General features: G+C 42.3%; 1 protein-coding gene across 1 annotated transcript in view; it reads left to right on the top strand.

The window, feature by feature from the left end:
• Window positions 1-14,231, top strand: part of LOC115221640 (fibroblast growth factor receptor-like 1) — an 85,557-nt gene that overhangs the window by 69,136 nt on the left and 2,190 nt on the right. Inside the window, exons 3-5 of the mRNA XM_036510986.1 lie at window positions 10,392-10,457; window positions 11,623-11,913; window positions 13,465-13,583. Coding sequence (XP_036366879.1) covers window positions 10,392-10,457; window positions 11,623-11,913; window positions 13,465-13,583 — 476 coding nt within the window. The remainder of the gene's footprint in view (window positions 1-10,391; window positions 10,458-11,622; window positions 11,914-13,464; window positions 13,584-14,231) is intronic.

Raw genomic sequence — 14,231 nt, 5'->3', positions numbered from 1 at the left:
TACATAAATACAGATATATAAACTTTGTATATATACATTATATATACATATTTATATATCGAACACACACACACACACACACACACACACACATATATAAATGAACGCAATGAATATCTGATTCATAATATTTGTTCTCATGATTGTGTGTTGTTGGTAGCGATGATAATTCTCACTATGAATGCAGACAGATACATCAAAGAACGCCGCCTGACGAACTTATTAAGGGAAAGTGAAAGGGAGTTGAGGGGAATACATTAAATAACGGGAGTGGAATACTCAAAGTTATAAATGAAGGGGAGTAAGAGAGGGAAAGGAGGAAATAGCGTGAGTGAGGAAGATGGCCCCTAGCAACCACACCTTTCAAGATAGGGATTTCTAAGGTAGCCCACGGGCATCGTCACCTCATTCTACATGTCCCTGTAAATTTTGGAGCGAATCGGACGGGATGTAGTGACTTTGAAAGCGATCCGAGCAGTAAAAACGCATTTCAGTTTTATATATAGAGAAGATATATATATATATATATATACATACACATATGATAACATTTTCAGGATCCGATATAATCGAGGTATTTAAATAACAGAGGCACTAAGGTAGAGTACCTGTGCACTAAAAGTGTGTATGGACACTCACATACGGACACTCGCATACTTACCAAAATAAATACGGATTTGTCCTTCCAGTTACGCAAACATTCACAAGTATTGACCAAATACATAAAGTCACACAGGAGTATACTCTGGTACATATTCCACGGTCGACTGTAGGCTCAAGATCCAACACTCTCTCTCTCAGCTGGAACCATGATGAGAGGGTCAATACACATTATATACTATTTGTGTGAAAAATCCTAAATGTTCAATTTTACTCTTAATTCACCCGAAGAAAACGTTTTTTTTACATGATGTAATTGTTTTGTTCATCAATAAAGATCACGTCTGAAACAGCTGTAGTGAACCTTACCCCACCTGTGTTATTGTATATATATATATATATATCATTATCATCATCATCATCACTTTTCCATGCTTTCATTGGTCGGATGGGATTTTTTCAGGCAGATTTTCTACGGCTGGATGCTCTTCCTGTCACCAACTTTTACCTGCAAGGTAATATTTCCCCATGACCAGGCATATTTTTGCAGAAGATTGGAAACAAGGGACACCACTTGTATGACAATGACACTCACAACTATCACATGATGTCAAGGCAAGAAGACAGTAACACGCACACACACACACACACACACACACATACATACGTACGTACCAATCTTGAGAAGTTAGGCTTCTCAAAACCAGAAAGTAGAAAACTGATTCGAAGACTACAGACCCAAGCCATCACTGGAACTGTAAAAATCTGTAAAACTATCCAGAAGTTTATGATTTAAGCATATATGCGCATGTCTAGACATGCTACTATATGCATGAGAATACATACATAAAACAAGACATACAAATCTGCACATGCACTGACTCCAAATACTGCACATATACACACATACATGCAAAAATACCCTGTTGATGTTGTTGAAATTCCAATGAAGGAGCCTTGGATCTAGGTTAGAAACCGGCTCTTTCTCTATTGGCAAGAAATCTTGAAATAAAACTGAATAAGGACATACATATATTTAGATCCAACAGGCTTCTTTCAGTTTCCATCTACCAAATCCAGTCCTGAGACTTTGGTTGGTCCTGGGCTAGGGTAGAAGACATTTACCAAAGTGGCCACACAGCCATGCCTGCCCCTTCAGTGACAATCACACAACACTCAGAAACATGCTTTCCCAATACCCACCTAACACACTCACTGAGGCCTGACCTTGGGTTAAACAACCCCACTATGATGATGATGATGATACACAGTAACCCTGACAACTGTTTCTCTCTCTCTCTTTGCAGGTCCTCCCTTTATTAACCAGACGGCAGTCTTCTTTGCCTACATCGGTAAGAACTTCAGGTTTCGCTGCCCCATCACTTCCACACCACTACCCTACATGCAGTGGAGTAAAGATGGACACACCATCAACATTGCATGGGAGAGGTTTTATATCCAGGAGATGGGACTCCGCATCAAAGATGTTGAAATTGAAGACAGTGGATTGTACACATGTAAAGCAACCAACAGCTTTGGCAGTGTCCAGTTCAACTTCACCCTCACAGTTATACATAAGTACTTTCACTGCTACACACACGTGCATATAGATAGATACATATATATGTATGTGTGTATGCGTGTGTGTGTGTGTGTGTATAAAGTGTTTGAGATGATATGTGTAGTGTGTATAATGTGATGTTTTATAGGTTTAATGCAGAGAGGGAGAGACAGCTCCCATGGCCTTCACACATCCAAAGGGACATGTGACATTGATGTAGTTAATATTCCTCTAGAATTGGTTCCATCATCATCATCATCATCATCATCATTTAGCGTCCGTTTTCCATGCTAGCATGGGTTATGAGTATGAATTTAAACTGCATCCAGGAGTTCCCAGTTTTGAGGGGTTGGGGACCACCCCTTAGCCACTGTTGTCCCAGGTCTACTCTCACCCGGAGTAGTAGCACCTGTCAGGATCCCAGCTAGGGGTTAATTAGCATGTAGTAGCAGGGTACAGGTTTCTTCTGTTCTGTACAGCAACCTGCCTTGGAGAAACCTGCAACCCAAGGACCTCGATGAACTCCAGGTGTGAAGGGTGGAGACAATACTGCATACACAGTACTCCACCTCAAAACTCCATTTGTATAGGCCTGAGAATGAGTCCATGTCCACAACCTCCCCCTCCCCTTCTTAAGTTTTGTAGCGATGGGAAAATGGCAAAAATGGTAGGTGGAAGATGTCAATGGAAACTGCAGCTCCAATCTTGCATGAAGACAATCCAGGGCTTTGGTTGCCTGATGTTGACCTGGAGATGACAACATCCCTTGGCAGCACGCTGGATGACCAATCAGCCCTTTTTAAGGACAGCCCTGCTTGCTCCATACAGAAAAGATGGCCTAATCAAAGCTCATCTCCATCAACCCAGTTGACAAAGCATGGTCAGCAGGCATCTTCTAACGTGATCAAATAACAACAATGAGAAGAATATTCACACCTGCCTTATCAGGTATACATGGTTTCAAACTGGTATGATAGAACATCAGAACCATGATAGACATGACTGACAGCAGCAGGCCAGAATGACGTTCTGCTCTTGTTGCACAAGAACTCTCCAGATTGAACATTGAGACTGCTGTCCTCAGTGAAGTTCACTTCACAGATGAAAGCAGTCTTCAACAACATGGTGCAGGCTACATTCTCTACTGGTCCAGCAAGCCACAGGCTGAAAGACATCTCTCTGGTGTCAGCTTCATGGTCAGAAACTCTATTGCCTCCAAGCTAGAAAACCTCCCAACAGGTCATTCTGATCTTATCATCTCCATGTGTCTTCCCATCCCAAACAAACAACATGCTACTCTCTTCAGTGTGTATGCCCCAACCCCACAAGCTGACTTTGCAGAAAAGGATAAGTTCTATGCTGACCTGTGCAGCCTCCCCCAAGAGACCCCAGCAAACGACAAGGTCATCATCTTTGGTGACTTCAATGCCAGAGTAAGCCAAGATTGAGAAGCCTGGAAAGGAGTTCTTGGCAAGCATGGTGTTGGGAATTGCAACAACAATGGGTGGCTTCTGTTGGATTTTTTCACAGAGCAACAACTAACCATCACCAACACCCTCTTCCAGCAGAAAAACAGTCTTAAGACCACCTGGATACATCCTCGCTCCAAGCATTAGCACCTCATAGATCACATCCTGGTGTGTAAGATAAACCAGAGTGACGTCCTTCACACTAGAGTGATGCCTAGGGCAGATGCTATGCTGACCACCATCTTATCCACTGCAAACTCAGCCTCTATTTCAAATCCAAGACAAGGAGAGGTGGAGGTCAAAGGAGGAGGTTCCAGGTCAGCATCCTGCAGTCAGCTGAAGTGAAAGCTAACTTCCAGGCAAACCTCCAGTTAAAGCTTCGAGATCCCAGTTGCCCCTCAGACCCTTCCTCTTAAGTGCTTTGGGAGCACCTGAAAACAGCCATTCTGCAAACCTCTGAAGAAGTACTGAGCTTCTCCACAAAAAAAAAAAACAAAGACTAGTTTGATGAAAATAACCTAGAGATCCAAATACTACTGGCGAAGAAGAGATCTGGCCACCAGGCTCACCTTGCGACCCCATATTGCCCTGGGAAGAAAGCAGCCTTCTGCCTTGTCTGCAGCAATCTCCAGCACAAACTTAAAGAGATCAAAAATGAGTATTGGATAAACCTTGCGAAAAGAATTCAGCTTAGCACAGACAGTGGTGACTACAAGGAATTTTATGAAACCCTAAAAGTTATGTGTGGTCCCTCACACCATGTCCAAAGTCCATTGCAAAAGTGTAGATTGAAAGAAAAACGCTTTTCACAAACGTGGCAACTATCTTGAGTCGGTGGTTAGAGTTCTTTCAAACTCTCTTCAGTGCCAACCACTCAGCCCAAGACACAGCAGCCTTTGAAGTCAGAGCTGGACGAAATTCCTTCCCTCACAGAGGCAACAAAAGCCATAGAGCAACTGAAAAGTGGAAAGACAACAGGAGTGGACGGAATCCCACCTGAAACATGGAAGGTCTGGTAAACTGTTTGGTAAACTCTCCTCTGGTCACCATGAGAGAGGAGCATCAAAGAAGATGTACAAGGACTCCCTGAAGAAACCCCTTGGCACCGGCCACTTTGATCATCACCTTTGGTCTGTTCTTGCCACTGACTGAGAAGACTGGCATCTCTGAGCAATGGCCTCCTTTGAAAACACCAACAGGGCCATCCTTACAGACAAGAGAATAAGGAGAGAAAACAAGGACACTACAACCAACCGTGACCAGCCCATCATCCCATGCAGCCTCTGTGGTTGTTACCTGTTTGTCCCGAATCAGACTCGTTGGACATCAGCAAGCTTGTAACAGACGTGGACATACTCCATCCTCACCCCTGTAAATCTTCACTCACAAAGTCAAGTCAAGAAGAAGAAGAATTGGCTCAGTGGGAGGGCAGTGTTCTGGGAAGAAGGGACTGGGTGGTTAATGAGGATTTGAGGTGGGGGCTGGTGGGTGATAAGTGAAGGAAATAGAAGATGAGTGAGGAATATGTGAGTGGAGGTTCTCATGAACAGTAGCCACTGTAGTAGTGGTAGAAAAGGCAGAGAGAGGAGACACAGGATGTCTGTGGATAGGAGATAGAGGTGCATTGATGACTCCTTATTAATCAGGGTGGCCATTCTTTTGATGTATATGTAGTTTTGTTTGTGTATGTGATGTGACAGTATTTGTGGTGTGTATGTTGTATGAGGAGTGTAGATTGTATATAGTATATGGTGTGCAGAGACTATATGTGTAGTGTAGACTATATGTACTAAATGGTGTATACATTGTGTATATAGCATATACAGTGTTTAGACTCTGTATATACTGTATATGTATAGTATGTGATGTCTAGACATTGTGTGTATAGTGTGGTATATACTATAGATATATATATAATAACCATTGGTTTCAGATGTGTCCAGGCGACCTTAATCTTTGATATAGATTTTAAAACTGTTTCTTGTTAACTGAACTGTAATTGATTGGTTGACAATAGCTTTCTCTGATTGGCTGAACTCAAGTGATATCTGTATAAACTATTTTACAAGCAACCAAAGATACAGCAGTCTTTATCGAACATATCTAAGTCCCCTTTAAACATACCCAAACACAGCTGTGTGTGTGTGTGTGTGCATGCGTGCCTAAGGGTCTCACTGGGAAATAAAAGTCATCAACTTGACTGACTGCTGAGAGACAAGTTGCTTCTACTTGACTCCCATGTTTCAAGTTTTATAGAAATAGGGAATCCCTTAATAACTTATAGCTTTCGGCTCCCTTTATCACTAGCTACTTAATTAAGTTACTGCTAACGAGCCTCTGCTTATACACAAATACCTGTGGTGTATGAGGGGAGGGTGTGAAGAACGTATATATCCTTTATACATATACACACACCCAGGTATACATAGGAGTATGTGTTTATCAATGGGCCAAGATGTATACACGTGTATGTGTGTGTGTGTATGTCTTCCACCCACCTCTCAATATATATATATATATATATATATATATATATATATATATATATATATATATATATCAAAACAGATTGGAAAAATTGGGGGGTATTATTTATTCATCATTACACATGTTTCATTTGCTAATAGGAGTTACAAAATTGTACATGTAGAAGAAAAACATATAAGACATCTCCATTTAGAAATTCTTCAGACAGAGAATCAAATAATATTATTTGAATAGTATTATTCATCATTGTTTGAATGTCCACTTTTCCATGCTTTTGCTTGCTTGGACAGAGTTTATTGGGGCAGATTTTCTATAGCCAGATGCACTTCCTGTCACCAACCCTCACCTGTGTCCGACCAAGATGGAAATATTTTCCCATGGCCAGACATGATTTTGCAGAATATTAAAAAAAAACATATATATGTACAGTGCAGCCTGTATAACATCAATAAGAGAACCTCTGTGTGTTTGCTCTACTTGCTAAAAATAGCTGACAAATGTTCCTCACATTACATCCTACCATCTTAAATAAGGAAAGGACACATTAGATAATGTAGTCCTAGATAGACTAGCTTGGAATGAAAGGCAGGATGGTCGCAGCTGGAATACCTTTGAACCTAGGTCTACTGGATGAGGGCTGACCTGGTGTTAAATCATAACAAACACATCTACACCACCACTATCGCCACAGCTACAACACACCACCACCAACATCAACATTCCATCACTGCTCCATCAGCATCCCTAACCCACCCACCACTACGCCTATTTAACACAACAGAAGTCTTTGAATTTTAATAGTTTTCCTGATTTGTTTAATGACTGTAAAAATGTTGTGTCAACTCATGTATACACCCCAACTACATACACCCCCCCACATATATATATATATATATATATATATATATATATATATATATATATATCATCATCATCATTTAATGTCTTTTTTCCATGCTGGCATGGGTTAGACGTGTGTGTAATATGCACACACACACACACACACAGACCATTACCCATTGTATGATAGTTAGGAAAAGCTGGAATGTAACACACACACACACACATATAAACAGATATACAGAGAGCCCCCCCCCTGCCATGCTGTATCTATGTTGTTTCATAAACAAGTTGTGTAAAAAAAACAGCTGCCAGACTCTTGTCTAAAAATGTGTATTCACATCAGTTCATGTTGTAGTCCACCCTTACTCACCCCCTGTAGGGGTAGGAAGGGGCCAGGGGCTACCTCCCACACACCTTTATCTCCCTTCCTGTTGTTCTTTATCCCTAGGTCAGTGCTAGAAACAAAGACATTCCAGGCTGGACCATCCCATTTGATTGACACCTGACACCCTATAGCCTTGACTATGTGTTTACAAGTGAGGCTTTACATGGTGACACAACCTGCTGGAAATAACTACTAATGTCCCTTTAAACTGCAGACTTCAAAAGACGAATGACACATTACATAATGTAATCCTAGATACACAATGACTTTAAATAAGATGGAATGGTCATGACTGAAACACCTTGATCACAGGTCTGTTCAATAATGGCTGACCTCCAACTATACAACAACTCTATCTTGTCTAATATGTCCTTCCTTTCTTAAGGATATAGGGTTTGATTTAGGGAAATTTAGCTGTTACTTCTAGCAGGTCAAGTCCCAATTTAGAAGCCCTCCATTATTGTTAAGAAACTGAAGTGTCTACTGTATTTGTGTCAGTAAAATATGGGTACCAGTGGTATAATGGGGTAACTATGGTGTGACTACTTTTAGCAGAGCCCACTTGGGAGCAGGTGTCCTATCTGGGGATAACTGCCCTCCACAACTTACAGACATTCTGAAAGGGATCGGTAACTCCATCCTCACCATCACCACAACCACCAGTCATAGAGAGCCCCTGAAAGGGATCAGTGACCCCTTCCCTGCCTTCTCTACTCCGCCACCAGTCACTGTTGTTCCTTTCACTGCATCATTTAAGAAAGTAAGGTCTTGGGTTCACATGACAGTGATGGCACCGTTGCAGTGTGGTTGTGGGCCAGCAATGATTGGTTTTACATTGATTCAGTTTATTAAACTGGAAAGGTGACTGTTAGCTTATCCATGGGTCCACCACCACCACAATATGCTAAAACATAAAACATTGCATCTTAAAGCAGGTCTTAATATAAAATACAATAAGAGATGAGTGAATGAGGGAGGGGTCTAAAATGTGTCCATCAGTGCCCCTGTTGCTGCCACACCCACCTTGTGCTCTGGGATAAGCCCTATAAATTAGACCCCTAAAGCTGCTTGCTTGTAACAATGTCCCCTAAACAAAACTGTGGATTGGGAGTGGAGAGGTTGGTTTATAATGGCTGCCTCACAGACTGTCTCAGTGATTGGGAGGGATCTACTTAACAGGCTCTCTCTCTCTGTCTCTTATAGACAGTTTAACAGAGAGATAGATAGAGAGAGAGAGATAGTTCATAAACAGACCGACAGACAGATAGATAGACAGAGAGGTAGATAGATGGAGAGAGAGAGAGAGAGAGGTAGATAGATAGGAGGACAAGTAGTCATATATTCTGCATTTTGGTTCTCAACATCTGTGTTCTTTCTAAATAGCAGTTTAACACATATGTTGATATACATTATATACGCATAAAAGCCAAACATAAACACAGACACATGCACACACCACATATACATACACACATTTATACACTCATATATATATATATATATATATATATATATATATATATCCACACCTCTGCACACACCCTCACCCACACACTCCCTCCCCATTACTCTGTCCTAAAATTACTGACCATGTCCATTTGTGCCCCCCAACCCCGAATAAACATGTCTGAACATTTCAGTCTTCCATTTGCATCTCAAACTGGGAGCAGTTGCCGGAGGTGGGGGTGACACTGAGTGGTTGTGGTGGTGGTGTGTAAGGGGGAGGTACATGAGGGGGTGACAGTGGTAGTGGTGTTATTTATTAAGGGGGGTGTAAGTGATGAGGGAGGGGTGGTCTCCATGTAAAAACATTGTTGTTAATATTGTACACCCTGCCCCCCCCACTCTACAGACCAGCTTGTTAACATTCCTGTTGTACATTGGGGACATCACCACAACCACAACCATTAGCACCATTAGACAGTATGTTCACAACCATCCGATGAACAGGAATGTGAAACTCTGAGTAACAGTTTGTGAAGATTTTTGCAGCTTTAATAAAAGCATATTACTCTACCTTCGGTATTCGAGTTCTATTTTTGTCCACCTTGTTTTGCATTTATGTGCTTACTCGTGTGGTGCCATGTAAAAACCACTCGCACCGAGAGTCTTGTGCCTGTGTCACATAAAAAGCACTTGTGACGGTGCCATGTAAAAAGCACATGTGGCGAGAGTCCTGTGCCGGTGGCACGTTAAAGCACCCAGCACACACTGTAAAGTGGTTTGCGTTAAGAAGGGCATCCAGCTGTAGAAGCCAAGCAAAATCAGACTGGACTCTGGTGCAGCTCTTCTGCTTGTCAGCTCTGGTCAAACCGCCCAACCCATGCCAGCATGAAAAAACGGACGTTAAGGATGATGATGATGATATATATACACACACACACATATACACACACTTGCACATGCTAGCAAGTGTGTGTATAGGTATTCCATAATATCAAATACTGATATGATATAACCTCACTTTGTTAGAAAATAATGTTTTCTTCATTAATGAATAGTAGTAGTTATTCTTTTAAAGCCCTATGGGCTCATAAGGGCCGGTTTACTGGCTTCCGTGGCGTATATATATTAACACCCTGGATGGGATGCCAGTCCCTCGCAGGATTACTCATTTTTACTAGCTGAGTGGACTGGAGCAACGTGAAATGAAGTGTCTTTCTCAAGAACACAATGCATCACCCAGTTCAGGAATTGAAACCACAATCTTACAATCATGAGTCCAACACCCTAACCACTAGGCCACACACCTCCACTCATTAATAAATGCCTGACATATATTAATCTATTCTACATTTCACAGCACACATTTCACTAGAGACATCTCACATTCCACATCTCCCAATCACTGCACTAGATGTCTTACATCATGCCTACCTCTTCTATATTGCTATGCTGAGTTCAAATCCAACATGAATTTTGTAATTTGTACCAGTAATACACTAGGACACATTCATCTTGGGACTCGTCAAATCCAAACAACCACCACCACTGTTGCTGCCAATCTTAGTATAATTGTTGTTGTTGTTGTTGTTGTTCTTTCCAGCTGAGAAGAAAGAAGGTACCCAACAGAACAATCTCTACCCTCACCAACTGGACCCTACAGGGGCAAGTAAGTTATTTAGGGGCTGCCATGTGTTGTCCCCATTCTTTAGAGATTTTCACTCCCTTTAGAATGGCATTCCAGCCATAACCATTCTGTCTTTCATTGTCTAGATTACTTTAGTAAATAATATTGTAGAGGTTGTATTGCCCCTCCCCTCAAAATAATATTGATTCAAACCACTACACTACAACCCATACCATTCTAATAACCATCAACATCAGCAATGGACTCCACACCCCTTTAACAAAATGATGACCACCACCTCTAACTACCCGTCAGGTTGCTAAGACTATGTAATATACAGGAACAAAACTTCCAGAATTTACTATTGGAGTACAACAAGGATTCATTCTGTGACCCATTCTTTTCAACCTATCGTCACATCACATCTTTGCACCATTTCAAAGACACCAATGCACCATTGCTCTCCAAACCCCTTTTGAAACCATTTGGAAGAAACTTGCTTCCACAACAAACTTAAAACAACACTAACCAAATCTACTGTCTTCCTTATTGACAACATCAGGTACAACCATCACACACATACACACACACACACACACACACACACACACACACACACACACACACACACACACACACACAGAAGTAAACAACAATACTGGGAGGGAGTTGTATACAACACTTCTACAACATTCTCATATATGCACAGAAGACAGTCATATCATCACCATCATCATCATCAGCATCATTTAACGTCCATTTTCTATGCTGGCATGGGTTAGACGGTTTGACAGAAGCTGTCAAGCCGGAGGGCTGCACCAGGCTCCAATTGTCTGTTTTGGCAAGGTTTCTATTGTTGGATGCCCTTCCTAATGCCAACAGGGCATCCAGCCATAGGAACCATGCCAAAACAGACAATTGGAGCCCAGTGCAGCCCTCCAAGAGTGATCCCTAACGATCAGAAAGAAACAACAAAAATATACCAACGATACATTATGACCACCCCTACGGATTAAGTTAACCCTTCCTCATGGAGTGGGATGTATAGGAAGGGGCTATACGCAAGACCTTCACAGTTCTTCTCACCCTCAGTAGCATCGATACAATTAGTTGTAAGTGTGTAGATGTGTGTTGAACTGACCAGTGTGGCCAGTTGTTTTTATATGTCTGTCCCCTTAAAATAAAGGGTCCTTTCTTTGTTTTGAAGCTAAGCCCCGTTTCCTGCACCTGCGTAAGATGAAGAAAAAGGCGATCCCACGCCCGGCTGGTAGTTCCATATGGTTTCGATGTCGAGCTAGTGGTAACCCACGGCCAGAGATACAATGGCTGAAGGATGGTCAGATGTGGACATCTGATAACATGGGGAACTATCAGGACAGTAGACCACGTTGGACGTTAAAGATTGATGATTTACGACAAGAGGACAGTGGTCAGTACACCTGTGTGGTCACTAATATCCATGGTACCATCAATTACACATACTCTTTAGAAGTCGTCGGTAAGTAAATACGTCTCTCTTCAAATATACCTTCATTTCTCTGTGTTATTACATTCATCATTTCATCTATCATTACATCTATCATTACATCTATCATCATATTATTACTTAAGGTAGCATGCTGGGGGGAAATGCTTAGCAGCGTTTGTCATTTTTACGTTCTGAGTTCAAATTCTGCCAGAGTTGACTGCTTTCATTCTTTTGGGGTCGATTAAAATAAGTAGCAGGTGAACACTGGGGTTGGCTTGTAATTGGCTTATCCCCTCCCCGGAACTTTTGGCCTGTGCCAAAATTTTCAACCATTTCATCTATCATTACATCTATTATTACACCTGTTTAGCTCTTTGTCTCCAGTCTTGAACATTTTTTCTCCATTATTACAGCATTTTTATTTCTCCTTGTATTTTATTCCTGTCTCTCTAAGTTTATCTGTCCCCATCACCATCATCATCACCACCACTTCCACCACCATCATCGTCACCACCACTTCCACCACCATCATCGTCACCACCACTTCCATCACCATCATCATCACCACCACTTCCACCACCATCATCGTCACCACCACTTCCACCACCATCATCATCACCACCACTTCCACCACCTCTTCATCACCACACTTCCACCACCATCATCGTCACCCACTTTCCACACCATCATCATCACCACCACTTCCACCACCATCATCGTCACCACCACTTCCACCACCATCATCATCACCACCACTTCCACCACCATCATCGTCACCACCACTTCCACCACCATCATCATCACCACCACTTCCACCACCATCTTCATCACCACCACTTCCACCACCATCATCATCACCACCACTTCCACTACCACTTCCACCACCATCATCATCACCACCACTTCCACCACCATCATCATCACCACCACTTCCACTACCACTTCCACCACCATCATCATCACCACCACTTCCACCACCATCATCATCACCACCACTTCCACCACCATCATCGTCACCACCACTTCCCAACCACCATCATCATCACCACCACTTCACACCACATAATCATCACCACCACTTCAACCACCATCATCGTCCCACCACTTCCACCACCATCATCGCACCACCACTTCAACACCATCGTCATCCACCACCACTTCCACCACCATCATCGTCACCACCACTTCCACCAACCATCATCACCACCAACCACTTCACTACCACTTCAACCACCATAATCGTCCCACCACTTCCACCACCATCATCATCACCACCACTTCCACCACCATCATCATCACCAACCACTTCCACTACCACTTCCACCACCATCATCGTCACCACCACTTCCACTACCACTTCCACCACCATCATCGTCACCACCACTTCCACCACCATCATCGTCACCAACACTTCCACCACCATCATCATCACCACCACTTCCACCACCATCATCGTCACCACCACTTCCACCACCATCATCATCACCACCACTTCCACCACCATCACCATCATCATCATTACTGAAACTCTCATGAAAACTATTATTATTTCCTCTCTTCACAATCCTATTTGTTTTTCAGAAAAAGTTCATGAAAAACCGCAATTACTTCCACCACACCCCCTCAACCAGACGGCTCGAAGGGGAGAGCAAGCTTCGTTCCAGTGTCATGTCAAAAGTGAAGTCCAGCCTCTCATAAAAGTAGGATGCTCTACACCCCCCTCCACAATGTATCGCCTCACTGTAAGACTGTGCTTGTTGGTTTGTTCCAGGGTGGCTCTGATCAAGACATTCCAGCTATGATTGTCCTGTCTTTGTTTTATGGTGTGTGTATGTCTAGGACTGCATTATCTACACAAGTTGGACAAAATAATGAAAATCCCTTGTTAAATGGAAGTTTTATTATGTAATATGGAGTTGGTCCAACTTTGACATAAGCCACAGCTTTCTGGAGCTCATGACAAATGGTTTTGGTTGACCCAGGATTGGCAAGGTGGTATTTAGCTCTTCTGTCATTTTTCCTGCCATAGTTCGATGGCTTTTAGACACAATATATTTCATTATTCTTCAGTCCCTTTCTATGAAGTTCTTGTGACAATAACAGACTTTGTGCATCTTAATGTAAGTGGAAATGATGTGCACCACCACATCATTTTCACTTACCCAGTAGACATCAGGCTGTTTGTAAGCCTTGTTTAGGGTAGTAACATTGTGTTTGTAGCCTTATGTCAGTGGAGCTGAAGAACTACTTAGTAGACATCAGGAACCTGGTCCCTTACATCAGCTGACTGTTTGTGATCCTTTGTGATTGTAACATGCTGTGTGTACCCTAATATAAGGGGAGGGGAG

This window comes from Octopus sinensis, linkage group LG18, assembly GCF_006345805.1.
Source record: "Octopus sinensis linkage group LG18, ASM634580v1, whole genome shotgun sequence".
In the NCBI taxonomy this organism is placed as follows: domain Eukaryota; kingdom Metazoa; phylum Mollusca; class Cephalopoda; order Octopoda; family Octopodidae; genus Octopus; species Octopus sinensis.
This window is presented reverse-complemented; position numbering and strand designations above follow the sequence as displayed.